Below are 13621 nucleotides of genomic sequence, written 5' to 3' on the forward strand. Positions count from 1 at the left end.
CCTCACAGTAGCAGGTTACCCCGTAAATAACTGTTCTATAGGAGTGTATCCCACAGGTTCAAGAATCTTATCTGAAAGCGATTTATCTCGCAGGATACGTTGATGCCTTAAAGAGCCTCCCACTGGAAAATATTCTACATTGGAGGTTGTCCTCCTGGGAGCACCTGTTAGAGTCCATCCCAGTCGAGATGGTGTTCTTGCTGGATGAGACCCCCCCCAATCACCCCAAACACAGGAGACCATCCTTTCTGGTATTTCCCTGGAGACAGAGCGCAAGCTGATGTGTATAGTTGTGGGCTGATAGTTACGGAAGACGTAAAATGAGGCATACTGTTATTGTTCATCCCTCCAAAGAATGGATAGTCGAGTTTTGACACTGCTTTATTTTTCCACTTTCGCAGGATCAATAAAGCTTCCAAGATCTTTCTCCAATTCAAATCCGGTGTTGCTGCGCCCCGGATCGCACGGATATTTGTACACGTACGTGCTGGATGTACCTGACAGTTGTGAGCCAGCATCCTTACCGTATGACCATGAGAAGACTTCAGTAAATATGCTGTCAAGAGGAGCACCACATACTACCTCAGGCTGTAGTTTCTGGACCGCGCTGCTAAGCTCGAACGAATGCAGTACTGTACAGGGCAAGCCCAACACACTAGCTCGCGTGTACTGTAGGTACGCAGGGTACGCAGGTACCAGCATCCCTGTGGACGTTTTCTGGCATTGAACCCGTTGTTAACCTTAAGCCGCCCCACTTGCGTACCCCAGGCCCAACACTGCCACCCGCGAGGAAACATGACCTCAGTCCCTCCTCAGCATGGCCTAGCCTATGGGTAGTCCACCCGGTTCAGTCGAACGGCATCGCCCCCGGCGGCCCCCAACTGCGTACTTGTAACCGCGGGAGAGTGTCCACGGGACCTCTGACTGTACCCCAAGTGACCCATTCGCTCTCGACTCTCGAGCCGCATCCTGCCTACAGCTCTCACTCATCTTCTCTCCTACAACCCTCCTCCACTTAGCTTCGACTAATGCAATAACTGCTGCACATCAACAACAAACCCGAACCATCCACATCATTTTCGAGCTCGAGCCAGCAGGACGACTTCGACTGCGCACCACGATGTGCTCCTCCGACATCTTCCTAGGCTTCCTCGCCATTCTATTCCCACCCTTGCCAGGTGAGCTGCCCCCCTCCCCGGTTCCCCACCAGCCCTCACCCGCTCGCACTGCTCTCGTGACCCAAGGTGCTCGCGCGAGCCGAGTATTCTCGCAGCGAATGAAGCAACTGCTAACCATTTTTATCTGCAGTCTGGGTCAAGTGTGGGATCTGCAGCGCCGACTCGGTCATCAACATCCTCCTCTGTGTCCTCGGCTTCCTCCCGGGCCTCCTCCACGCCTGGTACATCATCGCCAAGTTTCCAGAGCCCGACTACAGCAACTACGAGCGCGTCGGCGACTCGGAGCACGGCCGCGTGACATATGTCGTCGTCCAGCAGGACGAGAACGGCCGCCGATCGCAGCGGGCCCCCCGCGGGCAGGCCCAGGGCCAGCCGAAACCGGCGCGTCAGGGCAACATGAGCTACGGCACCTCGCAGGGCAACAACAACGCCGGCTCGTCATCGGCGGCGGCGCAGGGCCACGCCAACGGAGGTGAGGGCTCGAGCGACGACCAGGCGCCACCGCCCAGCTACGCCCAGGTCGTGATGGGCGACAACAAGATCCAGGACCAGAGCCGGTAATAGGGGCTCCGACGAACAGATGGATTAGTACGAGTGCTCTATGGCGACGGCGGGGAGCGGCGCAGCGGCTTTCTTGAGATGACGGAAGACGAGGCGTCCGGACAATGGCGGAAAGAAATGGTGGATAGGAGCAAGACCAAAACAGCTCCACAATGGGCTTACGTCCCTTCACCGCGAAGGACGAGGGCGAAGACTCCAAGCGCGGCGTAGTGACAGCCCGTTCAGGGCTCACGACTCACTCTTTTATGAGATATACACGTACACGGATTTGCATCGGACGGCGTTCTTGGGGGGGGGGGGGGCCGAAATGTGGGTTTTGATGGTTGTGGGCTGCGAGTTCGGCATGCGACCTGGCACGGCAGGATTGTTGCTCCTTATTGCATTTGTTTCTGTGCTTTTACTGAGTTTTGCTATTGCGCAAATGGCCTAGCTTTAGGCAGCTGTGAGATTGGTCGTTCCGATGACGCCCCCAGTCCTCCCAGCAGGAAGATACACTGGCTAAGCACGACAGAATTGAATTGTCTTTTCTGCCTCGTCGTGAGAAAATGGCATTTTTGATGCGTCCTAACTGAAGCCTCGAAAGACGAGCTATCAAATAAGGGCTTGTCTTGACTTAGCGACGTCAAAAGCGTGCCCTGTCCTCGTTCCCGAGGAGCTGTCCACCTGATTCTCAAGCCTCGTCCAGATCACTCCTCCACCTTGACCCTCTCCATGACCTTCATCAGCCGCTCGGCATCCTCAGTCTCCTTCATCTGACGGTCCAGCTCAGGGTCCGCCCGGCGCTCGGCCTTATCAGCCTCCTTGGCATCCTCCTCGACCTCCTCGAGCACCGCGCGATCCTCGGCCGCGGGGTCGTCCACCGACGGCGGGGGGCGGTCGTTGGTCCGGGGAGGCTTGTAGTGCATCATGAGTGACTGCGGCAGGAAGGTGTGGAAGCTCGGCAGGATCTCGTAGCACGCCTTGATAAACGCGAGACCGTCGCCGCCGCCGCCGCCGACTGCGGTGTCCAGCTCGCAGATGGTCAGGCGCAGCTTCATGCCCTCCTTCAGGTTGGCCAGCGTGGTGTGCTCGAGGTAGATGGAGATAGGCCGAACCTCTTCGCCGTCCGGGCGGCCCTCGGCCAGGGTGGGGTGGTTGTCCCAGCCGTCCTCGATGATGCTCGGGACGAGGACGACGCGGCCGATGGGCTTGACGGTGCGGGTCTTTCCGGCCTTGTCCTTGATGCCATCGTAGACGTTGATGATTTCGTCAGTAGTCAAGACGATCTCCTTAACGGCAAAGGCGTCGTCGTAGGTCTTGACCACGCGGATGGGGTCCTCGTTGTGCTGGAGCACGCGGTCGATCAGGCCGGGCTCGTGGATGGAGATGGTGGCCTTGAAGACACGCTCGGCGTCGAAGTTCTCGGGCGCGATGATGCCAGTGTCCCAGGAGTTCTTGTGCTCTGCGCCGTTGAAAGGCTTTACTTCGTAGTGTACGTCGCCGGAGTCGTTGAGGCCCGTGGGACCGCTGGCCTTTCCAGTGCTGCAGAACAGGACCTGGCAAGCGAGATTGAAGTCCCCTGGCATCGCAGCGCCGACCTCGCCGATACTGGGCATCTCTGTGCGGGCGAGCTCACAAATCGTGCGAGCTTGGGTAAGGTTGTCCTCGTACTCGGGACAGACGTCATGGTGCTGGATATATCTGAGAAAATTGAGGATGGTGTCGATTGCGAGTTTGTTCTCATAATCCGATAGTCCCATCGTCTTGGGGAGCCAATCGCCACTGCGTAACAGCGGCGCATGTCAGAAGCATGTCCTTGATGATGATTCGCGTCGAAAATGGTGTGAGTACTCACAGGAATCCAGCCACCACACCGGCGAAGTCCACATCCCAGTGCTCTGGATAATATGGGTTGTAGAACTTTCCAACCTCCGCCCATTCACGGGAAAGGACCTCGTTGGCAGTCATCTCGCGGACGTGGTCAGCATCATACTCGTCATCCTCCTTCATGTCCTTGACGTGCTTCGCAGTGCCGGTGAACTGGCGCTGGTCTGTGTCCACGCCGCCGAGGGCCAAGTACTTGGTGAAGAGGGCCTTGCGATCACTGGTGAGTCGGCGACGCGACATGTACCGCTGGATACACTCCTCAATTCGCCTGTCCATGCGAGTCAAGTCAGCCGGCTGCGGAAACTAAGAGAAAGGTCGAGATTGGCTTACTCGTGGAAAGAACGTTTCCTGCCTTGAAGTTAGCTAACGTTTGCTCCATAGCTCAAGAGACGCGACGCGGTACGTACGGGTCGTAGATCTGCCTTTCAGCGGCATGCTCCATCGGAGTGATCGGAGGATCAGCGAAGCCATCCTCAAAACCTGAGCCACGATACTTATTCAGGCTCGTCTCGCCGCGAGCCTTGAGGCTCTTGCTCTTCTTTTTTCCTGCCATGCCGGATTGATGGTGGGGGGTTGGAAGCGGAGGAAGGAAAAGGCCTCCTGTCGTCGAAAAATGGTTTGTCAATGGTAAAGGGCACAAGACAGGTCAAGATCAGACCATTCTCGTGGATGGGCGGAGGAGTTGACGAAAGAGGCAGTAAGTTGAAAAGGAAACGGAAGGTGCAAGGTCATCTCAATTGTACAAACAAACCTTCTGCGGATCAGATGGCAAGCAAGTGATCAACTCCTTCATTTCAGTATTGTTTGGGAACACTCAATTGTCTGTCATTAAGCTGTCCTCGAAGCAAACTCTCCACAAGTTTCCATTGACACTTCACCATGGGCAACCTTTCACAACAATAGATGCAGCAAGCTTTTACTATGTTCAGGACGAAACCTTGAAGCACCGTTTCAAGAAACTTGCTTCATAGATTGAAGCGGTTTACAAGATAGGCATGTCTGGTGGAGAGATCACCAGAAGAACATCAGATCGCTTTGCTCTTTTGGAAGGCATTCCGCAGTAGACGTTGCGATATTGGGAACACTTCTCAGTGAGCCACAATTAACTACGATGGACGAGGTAAACAGGGGCAAGACATTCCCTGGAAGGGTTTCGATCCGGCATACAAGTTCCGTCGTAGAAAGATACTGCGCTCCTTTACAGCGAACTCAGGACTATGCTACTGAGTGGTAGTCAATCATCTTTAGATCTCGAGTCTGAGACTTCTTCACTTGAGTCTACTCGAATGTGATCAGGCTAGACCATTCACTTACACTCCTGTCACACCGGGCTTGCAGGTTTTAAAGGCAAGAATAGAGCCTGAGGCAGCCTGCTTAGGCAATGAAAAATCTGCCGGCGACACAGAGCTTATCACTTCTGACTGCATGATGGCTCATGCCACTGTTGGTAGTGGAGAGTGGCTGGCGGTGCTGTCAGACGGTGAGGCTGTCGCGAGATTGAGCCATTTGTACACATGCAAGGTCGGTGGCTGATTACTTTATCCGAGTAACACCACGGTTGTAATGCCTGCGATGCGGTCCGGGCTGCCGCTTTTGTGATTGGCTATGCCAGCCGTGTCGCAATGGCAGTCTTGGGACTCGGGAGATGGCTCGTAGGAGAGCCTCAGGGCACCTTTCTCAACTGCTAGATAGTGATCGGACAGTCATAGTACCTACTGCAGGCCCCAAATAAAGGGGCAGTACAGCAATCAATTGATAGCTAGCTAGGCAAATTCATACGTGCTAGCCAACCGTATAATTTTAGTGTATCAAGGTTACACATTTTCGTCAACACTTGGAGATTACCTAGGTATGTGCGATTGCTTGAGGTAGCCATATAGTGATTGGATACTGGCATACTGCACCCACACATGGTGACTGCTATTAGGATGTACTGGTTGGTCATAAGGTGGGGGATGCTAACCAGGGTGTGACTAGTCACACAGGCCCTAGCATAGCACGTGTGGTGGCTGTGGCTGTGGATCTGCGGCTGGAGGAGTTGGCCCGTGCCCCGCCTGCGGGCAGGCAGCCGAGGCTGCCACCACTACATTTCCTCTCCACCTCCACCTCGGGCAAGAGCTTGGCGTCATCATCTCTCAACCCAGAACAGACCAGATACGCCATGTCTCGCGACTCACGACATGCTGCCGGCGGATCGACGAAGAAGCTCATAGGCCTCGGTCGCCTACGGTGGTACTGCACGCCCTGTTCCAAACAATGCCGCGACGAGAACGCATTCAAGCAACACACCCTGTCCGAAAGCCACGTCCGCAACATCGATGCCATCGGCTCAAATCTCGGCCAAGCTGTTGAGCAGTTCTCCCAGCAGTTTAAGTCTGACTTTCTGAACCTTCTCCGTCTTAACCATCGCGAAAAGAGCATACAAGTCAACCGGTTCTACCAGACCTACATTGCCGACCGTAACCACATACATCTTAACGCAACACGCTGGCATACCCTAAGCGACTTTGCAAAATGGCTTGGCCGTGAAGGTCTCTGCCGCGTCGAGGAGAAGGATGACGGTATCTACATAGCCTGGATCGACACTTCCCCTGACGCTTTACAGCGTGCTACGCTGCTTGATAAGAAGATTCGGGAGGAGGCGGCTGGCCGGCTTCAGGAGGAGCGGCAGCTAGAGGAGCAGGTCAAGAGGGCTCAGGCACAGGCAGAGGCACGGGCACAGGCAAAGCCTACGACTTCTCCATTGCCTACACAACCTACGTCGCTTACTCCTACACAAAACAGTGATACCAACATCACATTTCGATTAGGCCACAAGGCCACCAATACTCCTGCCAGTCCTGCTATCCAGCCAAAGAAGAAGTCCCAAAACATCTTCAAGATGGCAGGGCGGAAGAGGGAAAGGCCAGCGGAGGAGGCCGAGTCGGCCGAGCGACCCAAGGTCAAACGTCGGGCAATAACAGCTCAGCAGCATACGTGAGACCACAAACTCCGTCCATGTCGGACCATCACAATCACCTTCAGTCGCCCAGGGTAGATGCTCAGGTCCAAGGTCGTACACCCAGGCACGCTGTTTTGGTGGTCCGGAACATCAAGCATTAATTTCTCCGCCTTCCGTATTTAGGGGGGGGGGGGGGCGTTTATTCGGCAACCTCATCAAGGGAATGCAATTCATTGTTCACCCACCAACACTTATCTTGTCTTCTTGGCGGGCTATGCTCGGTGTCCATCGCAGAATCTTTTGGGCTGCTTAGTCCCTCACCATTGGCAGCCTCTGAACAGACGAATGTCGCAAAATTTATCCCGTTTTACATATTCAAGCGGTGCCTTTTGCAGACGCCCTGGAACCGATTGTTCCCTCGGCTTACGCACCCTTCCACTCGACATACCTTGGAAGGCCTGTTGATGAATCCCGCCCGAGATGGACCGTTCTCACGATGTTTTATGCATACCCCCTTGTACCGGTGGTTCCCTTGACGTGGACACCCTTCCACTCGACATCGGAGTGAGAGTGCTCCTGCAGCTGCCACAGGGTGGTGGGCCCGACAATGACCTCCATATTGTGAATAGCCCCATCTTGAACAACCACGAGTTTTGCAGGCTCCATATCCCTTGCACCAAATCCCTGCTGTGCTCCTGAAATGCTCCCTGCAGAAGCCTTCACAAAGCCCAACCCTTGCCTTCGGGCATCCGTCCGCCTTGCATCTGTAATTCTTGGCAAATGACCCCGTCACTGCCCTATTGTGCGCATGGCAGTAGCCATTGACCCTCCGTTCTTTCCGGCACTCGGCCACTTTGCAAAGCAGCCCCTGACGCTGGCCGAATACCATCTTGTAATGGGCTGCACAATAGCCACCACACTGTCCCCTTTTTGACTTGTCGCAATCTTGGAACTTGCAAACCCCACTTCCTATTTTCCCATGCACAGAGCGATAATGAGCCGCACAGTAACCTTGAAGACTTGCAGGGCGGCTTCGCTTCGTGCATCCCTCGACCTTGCAGCTTACCCCGTGTCTCCTCCCGTGGATAACAGCGAAATGGACTATACAGTAACCGGTGCAGTTTGATTGTCGGGTTTTGTCGCAATCATCAAACTTACACCTCAGTGCCGGCATCTTCATCCCTGGGTTTTGGACTTTCCAATGGGCCGAGCAATAACCCTGGTACGCTTCACCCGCCCGCTTGTTACACAAGACATACAAGCACCTTCCTCTATCAGATTTCTTCTCAGCCGGACAGAGGCGTTCAAGCAGTTCCAACAACCTTCTCGTAGTGCTCTTACCCTCGCCGCCATGGGAATGCTCCATCAGATCGTGGACATTGGGCGGGCACATGTCAAGCGAGACAACTCCGCCGCGAGCTTCCCATTGCAGGATGGCCAAAATGTCTTGGACTGTCGACAACTGGTTGGCGTGGTCACACAGACGCATCAGGCAGGCTTGCTTTACTTGGGTGCACCAGGCCGACCGCACCTCGGACGGGATGTCGGACAGGGCGGCTGCTAGATTGAGCAGATGATCCTGCTGCATCGCCTGGACGTATGTGGCGAACCGAATTGTATGTTCTGGATGCGAAGCACAGATGACAATTCTGGAGACATTGCTGTACTCGTCGAGGATGAGGTAGCCACGCCCGGTAACCACTTCGAAACCGGGGATTCGAAACAGTACAGCCTGGGAGAATCGTTCCAAGAAACGGCGCTCATTTTCGCACCCGAAAAGCAGTACAACGCCGGCTTGACTCGAGTCCCAGATCCATTCAGCGAAGGCTTGGTGGATAGCGCGGAGGTTGGGCCCATAGTCTTCAGGGAATCGAGCTCGTCCATTCCGGTTCGCCCGATTATGAGTAGGTTCGGCACGGTATGAGGCCTCGCTGACCAGCGTTTGAAGGTCGCCAATCATCCCTTTGCTTGCAAGTAGTGCTATAGAAGGGGCAACAGCGTTATCCGTGCTCCCATGGAACTGGTGCAACACAGAGTCGGCATAGCCTTTTGAGTACCCCAGCAAGCTAGGACAGTGGAGCCGTATGTGAAGCCGGGACCCAAGGGACCCCCAGGGGCAAATCAAGGACTCCTGGGACGCACCGGATACAGCGACCTCCTCAGCTGCAAAGGTGCGGAACCGATCAATTATGATAGGGTCCCTCTGCGAAGCCCTTGTCAAGTCGTGCGCGGATTCGGCATGTTTGATAGCTTCTTGTTGCAGGAATTCCTTCAGCTGATGTTGATGTGCTGTGAGATCGGGAAGCTTTAAGAAATCGCTGATCAGATTGGCTCGGTCATCGCTCCCAAGTACGGGTGATGGGCATCCCGCTTGCCCAGGACCAAAAGAGAATGAAGGGACTGGCAGCCTCTGTCGGGGGCCATATTTCCCTAGTGAGGATAGAAACGCCTCCGCAGGTCGTATGTCCACGCCCTGCACGCCAAAAGGCTTTGTGACGAGGGTGGTATCCTCCAGTTGGCATGTTTCGCTGCGGGGTCAATGTGCCGCGCCATTTGTATCATTTTACCGGTGGTGGACTGTCTTTGTGCAGGTTATTTCTAGGTCTGCAGGCTTTTTTTTTTTCTTGCAGAGTCGCTGAGCCAGGTCTTGAATTCGACGAAATCAGCTGTGCCATCGAAAAAGAGCAGGATGGATATGCTTTCACTTTTTGAAAAGTTTATGGAGGGCGGGGGGGGGGGTAATGGGCGGTGGAGTACTTAGAGCTTATTTCACACCCCGCTTTCGGGTATCGAAAGTTGAACTGTACTACACCCAAAAACACATCACCACCATTGATAGACGGGGTACAAATTCAGCAGTGTGAAGGTACTTTAGGCCCATCAATGCGGCCGGTTCCGGGTGCCATTTTATCCAGCGGCTTACCTACCGGATAACGCACCTAGAACTCTTTCACAGCTCTTAATGTTGTAATTCAAGCGACCTGCACAGTGGCGCTCTCGGGCAAAGATTATGCGCGTGAAGGATTGGTGGAACGGGTCTTTCTGCAGCGAGAGAGGCATCCGACAAGGGGGACCAAAAAAAGGCCAAGGCACTCCCTGCATCATCGGCGACCCGTGGGCCGTCCGCGAATCCCCCTTCGTGGGGCGGAAGGGCCAGACACTGGACATTAACCAAAATTGGACCTATATGGCATGGCGCAGGACCACAGAGCTCCCGTAGGAAGCGGCGAACTCGCACGGCAACCGGCACGAAAGATAATCAAGAGGGAAAAAGAGCTCCATGGTGGGACGCACGGTCTGGCCTGCACACCTAGCGTCGTTCAGCAGAGGTGCAACAAGACCGCGTGTGAGTCCGGCAGTGCCGTCTGATGGGCGACCTGAAGATTTCGAGCTCAGCAGGTGTCTCTGTTCAGGTGTGCCAGTTGGCACCGGGCCATGATCAGCCCTTGGGCGGGTGTTGAACACCTGGACCGCTCTGATTCGCAATGGCGGCAGCGCGTGTTTGTCTCGTGTTGGGGCATGTGTAGAGGGTTTCACTGCGTATATGCAGGACGCTGGTTGTGGCAGGAGAGGCGTGAGTGGGAGGGTTGCGAACGGCAGCGAGAACAGTCCAGGCGGTCTCGGTCTTCCTGTCCGGCTGCTCGACGGGTGCTGCGGTTCGTTCAGGAGGGGGCTCAGAAGTAGAAAAGATTGGACGCATGGCGGAGAGGACGGTCGCGGACTGGATCTGCCGTGAGATTGTACCACCCTGCCACACCCTGCCACCGTGGAATCACCTTCTGCTAAAGGACCGGGAGTGGCTGAGCAGGAGCTGGGGTCTCCGAGGAACCCACGCCCTCGCCCCTCCACCTCTGTTCCCCATTTTCCCCTCCAGGATGGAGAAGACCCCTGTGTTCCAGCGATGTGCGCCACACGTAAGCGCCTACAGGCCCTGCAGCTGGGCTTTCTTGTCCTCCCGTTCCTTTGAAAGGAGATCCGGGTCCACCTTGAGGCATTCTGGCGTCTGGGTGACACGCACGTCCCAGCTACTGGCATCAGGCGGTGACTGGACGTGGGTTGGAGGTGGGCAGAACGTGCGCAGGACGTGGGCAAGGCATGGGCAAGGGCGTGGGACAGTGACTGACTCTCTCGCGCTGCTGCTACTGCTTCTCTGGGTCGGTGCTAGTAGGCATTTGTGGTAGAATACCCGTCCGTTGTCTCGGACTCTGGATATAGAAGCCACCATTGATTGCAGAATGCGGAGTGAGTGGGTGACCAGCAAGCTGCAGGAGAAAGGTGACAGACTGACTGACCAGACAACGGTCAATTGACTGTGCTGCAGGCAGACAGGGAGGCAGTCGGCCTCCAACAGTGTGCTCGCCAGTGCTGTGGTTTGCCTCAAACTCACCTGCAGCTGTCAGAAGATCGGCACCCCTGCCAGCTTGGCACGTTGGCTCCTAGCGCCATTTCGCTTCGGCTAGGCGTGACGCGAGCAGCCTTGGAACTTAGCAGCTGCTCTGGGTACCGCTAGCACACACGGTACATGGGCATGGTACCCTGCCTGGCAGCCTGGGTAGGTACAGCACCGCTGCACGGTAGCACGGCAGTAGTGGAAGAATAAGAAGAAGGAAGGGTGACAAACCCGTGTGCGCCTCTGCTTCCGCCTTGGGCACGGTCGCAAATTCCATCCCGGGGCCCATGGTCGAAGTCGCTGATCAGGACCAGTCACAGCCCACTACGTGCAGACAAAGATCCATGAACCCCCTCGGACACGCTCGACGGCGAAGGCTGTACATACGTACTCGTACCTGCTCCGTCACAATCTAAGCCCTCCAAGGTTGCGATCCTCGTCTTCGTCTCCTTCTTGTTCCCTCCTTCGTCTCTCCCCTTACCCTTTCTGCCTTCTCAACCCTCCTTGGTCCTACTTTCCCGGTTCTTCTCTTCATAATCTGGACTACCTCTCTTTTTTCCTCTCTCCTTCTCAGAAGCACGTTCCGCCTCGACCCGGCCCATTGTCTTATTCCATCAACCTGACACCGATACCAAAGTGCCGTCCTTTACAGGTGGCTTGCTACACCCGCCGTTTGGGTGCCCGGCCCTCGCAAACTGACATTCGCCACAGCTTAATTAATTTGGGCGTCCCCTTTTAACCCCGAACACTACCCGGCGCCCAAATACATGCGCCACACCAAGGCGCCGACAGTCGCGAACTTTTTCTTTCTTGCCCGTTCTACTGCCTGAGACGGGCGCACGTCAAGATGCAACGGGCGGCGCACATCAGGATGCCGCTTTCGCAAAAGCAGATACCGCACCCTTCGGAACTCGTCGAGTACAACTATGCAGTCGCTGGACAGTAAGTATGCACGACGTGCACCATTCAAAAACCCGCGTCTCCCCCTGCGCCTCGCCGCTGACAGCTCTGCCCCTACAGTGATGGAACGCTCTGCGACACCGAGGGCGAGCTGTTCATCAAGCCATGCACGCAGGCCGAAATCGACTTTTATCAGTCCCTGCCCCAGAACCATTCGCGCATGCTGGAAATCGTACCCGAATTCGTTGGCAGTCTCTCCTTGAACGCCGCCACCGACATCAACGCCATCACCGAGCAGCTACCCGTGGTAGATGGAGATGTCATCCCCGAGATGAAGGAGCAGGTCCTCGAGCTGATCTCGGAGAAGGGGAAAGAACTGGCAGAGATGGTGGCTCCGGCGCCTGCCTCGATTCCGGCACAAGAACCGGCCCCTGTGGACGGTGTGACTTGGATACCAAATGCCAGTCGAAAGATCCCAACGGACAAGGCGGTCGTCCTGGACAATGCGGCTTATGGTTTCAGACGTCCCAACATCGTGGATGTCAAACTGGGCAAACGCCTTTGGGCTGACGACGCGCCACTGGAGAAGAAGCGGAGGTTCGACAAGATCAGCGCCGAGACGACGCACCGCGAGCTTGGCTTCCGAATTGCCGGCATGCGTATTTTCAAAGGCTCCGATAACCCAGAGGACCTCGACGAGGAGGACTATCGCATCTATGACAAGGACTACGGCCGAAAGGACGTCAACTGTGACAACGTTGTTGAGGCTTTCCGGAGTTTTCTCTATAACCGCAGGGCTGGGATCGATGACGAGTACGCCAGAGCTGTTGCAGAAGCTTTCCTACGAGACCTGAAGCACGTTCGCGACGTCCTAGAGAACGAAGAGACCCGCATGTACTCCTCCAGTCTCCTGTTCATTTTTGAGGGCGACGGCCACGCGCTCAAGGCGGAGATCGATGACCAGAGCCGCAGTACCGCCGCTTCTGTGAAGGCCAAGACGGAGGAAGACTGCCTACCTGGTCGTACCACGAACCGGATCGATAGTGGCATCGGTCTGGACGACGAGGGCGAGATTGTCTTCCCCACTCAAGAACAGTACGATGAGCTGTCTGAGAGCGACGAAGATGCCGAGGAAGGGCACATCTGGAGACTGAAGCTCATCGACTTTGCACACGCTGGCTTCGTCCCGGGGCAGGGTCCTGACGAGAACATACTACTGGGTGTCAGAAGTTTGATCACCATTTTCGAGGAGCTGTCAAAGGAGCCAGAGAAGCCAGTGACCAGTCGGAGACAGAGGCGGTCAACTTGACGGGGTGTGAACAGGCGTTCCGGGCATACACGGTAGACATTTGTGTTGATGACATTTTGGCAAGAGAAAAAAGTTCTGGGCAGCATCAACGGGTTCAGGCATGATTGGGCATGACAGAGATGTGTTCGGTCCATCTCGGGTGTCCATGACGATTCATCATAATACCCCCATACAAGGTCTTGTTGCGCAAGTAGCTTTACCGGTACCTACTTGACTTCCATAGGCGTTCGGATAGGGGGCCATAGCTGGTCTCTTGGTCTTACAATAAACTTGTGTTCTCATTTCAATCCACTGGCCTTCTTGCCTAGTCCATGTGATTTGACTGCCGTGTCTTGGAGGGCATACTGGGGCTCTTTATGTTTGTATGTACCTCATGGTTCACACTGCCAAAATAATCAAGGTGATACTGTCTACGTGGCCGTGTAAACCCTATTTCGTCCCTGAAGGATCCTGCCACAACACTGATAGCAACGGTG

General features: G+C 55.3%; 5 protein-coding genes across 5 annotated transcripts; 3 read left to right on the plus strand and 2 right to left on the minus strand.

Annotated features, from left to right (window-relative positions):
- Positions 1 to 1120: 1120 nt before the first annotated feature.
- On the plus strand, positions 1121 to 1739 carry INS49_000294 (uncharacterized protein; the record flags this gene model as incomplete). The annotated part of the gene is made up of 2 exons (XM_043161132.1): positions 1121 to 1178; positions 1309 to 1739. The coding sequence occupies 2 exons, from the start codon at positions 1121 to 1123 to the stop codon at positions 1737 to 1739; spliced, it is 489 nt and encodes a 162-aa protein (XP_043029638.1).
- Positions 1740 to 2425: 686 nt separating this feature from the next.
- On the minus strand, positions 2426 to 4158 carry INS49_000295 (uncharacterized protein; the record flags this gene model as incomplete). The annotated part of the gene is made up of 4 exons (XM_043161133.1): positions 2426 to 3500; positions 3574 to 3873; positions 3936 to 3953; positions 4013 to 4158. 4 exons carry the CDS (start codon positions 4156 to 4158, stop codon positions 2426 to 2428), a joined length of 1539 nt encoding a protein of 512 aa, XP_043029639.1.
- Positions 4159 to 5766: 1608 nt separating this feature from the next.
- INS49_000296 (uncharacterized protein) lies at positions 5767 to 6585 on the plus strand (the record flags this gene model as incomplete). Its single annotated transcript, XM_043161134.1, has 1 exon — positions 5767 to 6585. One exon carries the CDS (start codon positions 5767 to 5769, stop codon positions 6583 to 6585), a length of 819 nt encoding a protein of 272 aa, XP_043029640.1.
- Positions 6586 to 7047: 462 nt separating this feature from the next.
- Positions 7048 to 10246, minus strand: INS49_000297 (uncharacterized protein; the record flags this gene model as incomplete). Its single annotated transcript, XM_043161135.1, has 3 exons — positions 7048 to 7253; positions 7888 to 8821; positions 10142 to 10246. The coding sequence occupies 3 exons, from the start codon at positions 10244 to 10246 to the stop codon at positions 7048 to 7050; spliced, it is 1245 nt and encodes a 414-aa protein (XP_043029641.1).
- A 1537-nt stretch (positions 10247 to 11783) lies between these two features.
- On the plus strand, positions 11784 to 13145 carry INS49_000298 (uncharacterized protein; the record flags this gene model as incomplete). Its single annotated transcript, XM_043161136.1, has 2 exons — positions 11784 to 11878; positions 11957 to 13145. 2 exons carry the CDS (start codon positions 11784 to 11786, stop codon positions 13143 to 13145), a joined length of 1284 nt encoding a protein of 427 aa, XP_043029642.1.
- Positions 13146 to 13621: the final 476 nt, after the last annotated feature.

This window comes from Diaporthe citri, assembly GCF_014595645.1.
Source record: "Diaporthe citri strain NFHF-8-4 chromosome Unknown scaffold_1, whole genome shotgun sequence".
Taxonomy (NCBI): Eukaryota; Fungi; Ascomycota; class Sordariomycetes; order Diaporthales; family Diaporthaceae; genus Diaporthe; species Diaporthe citri.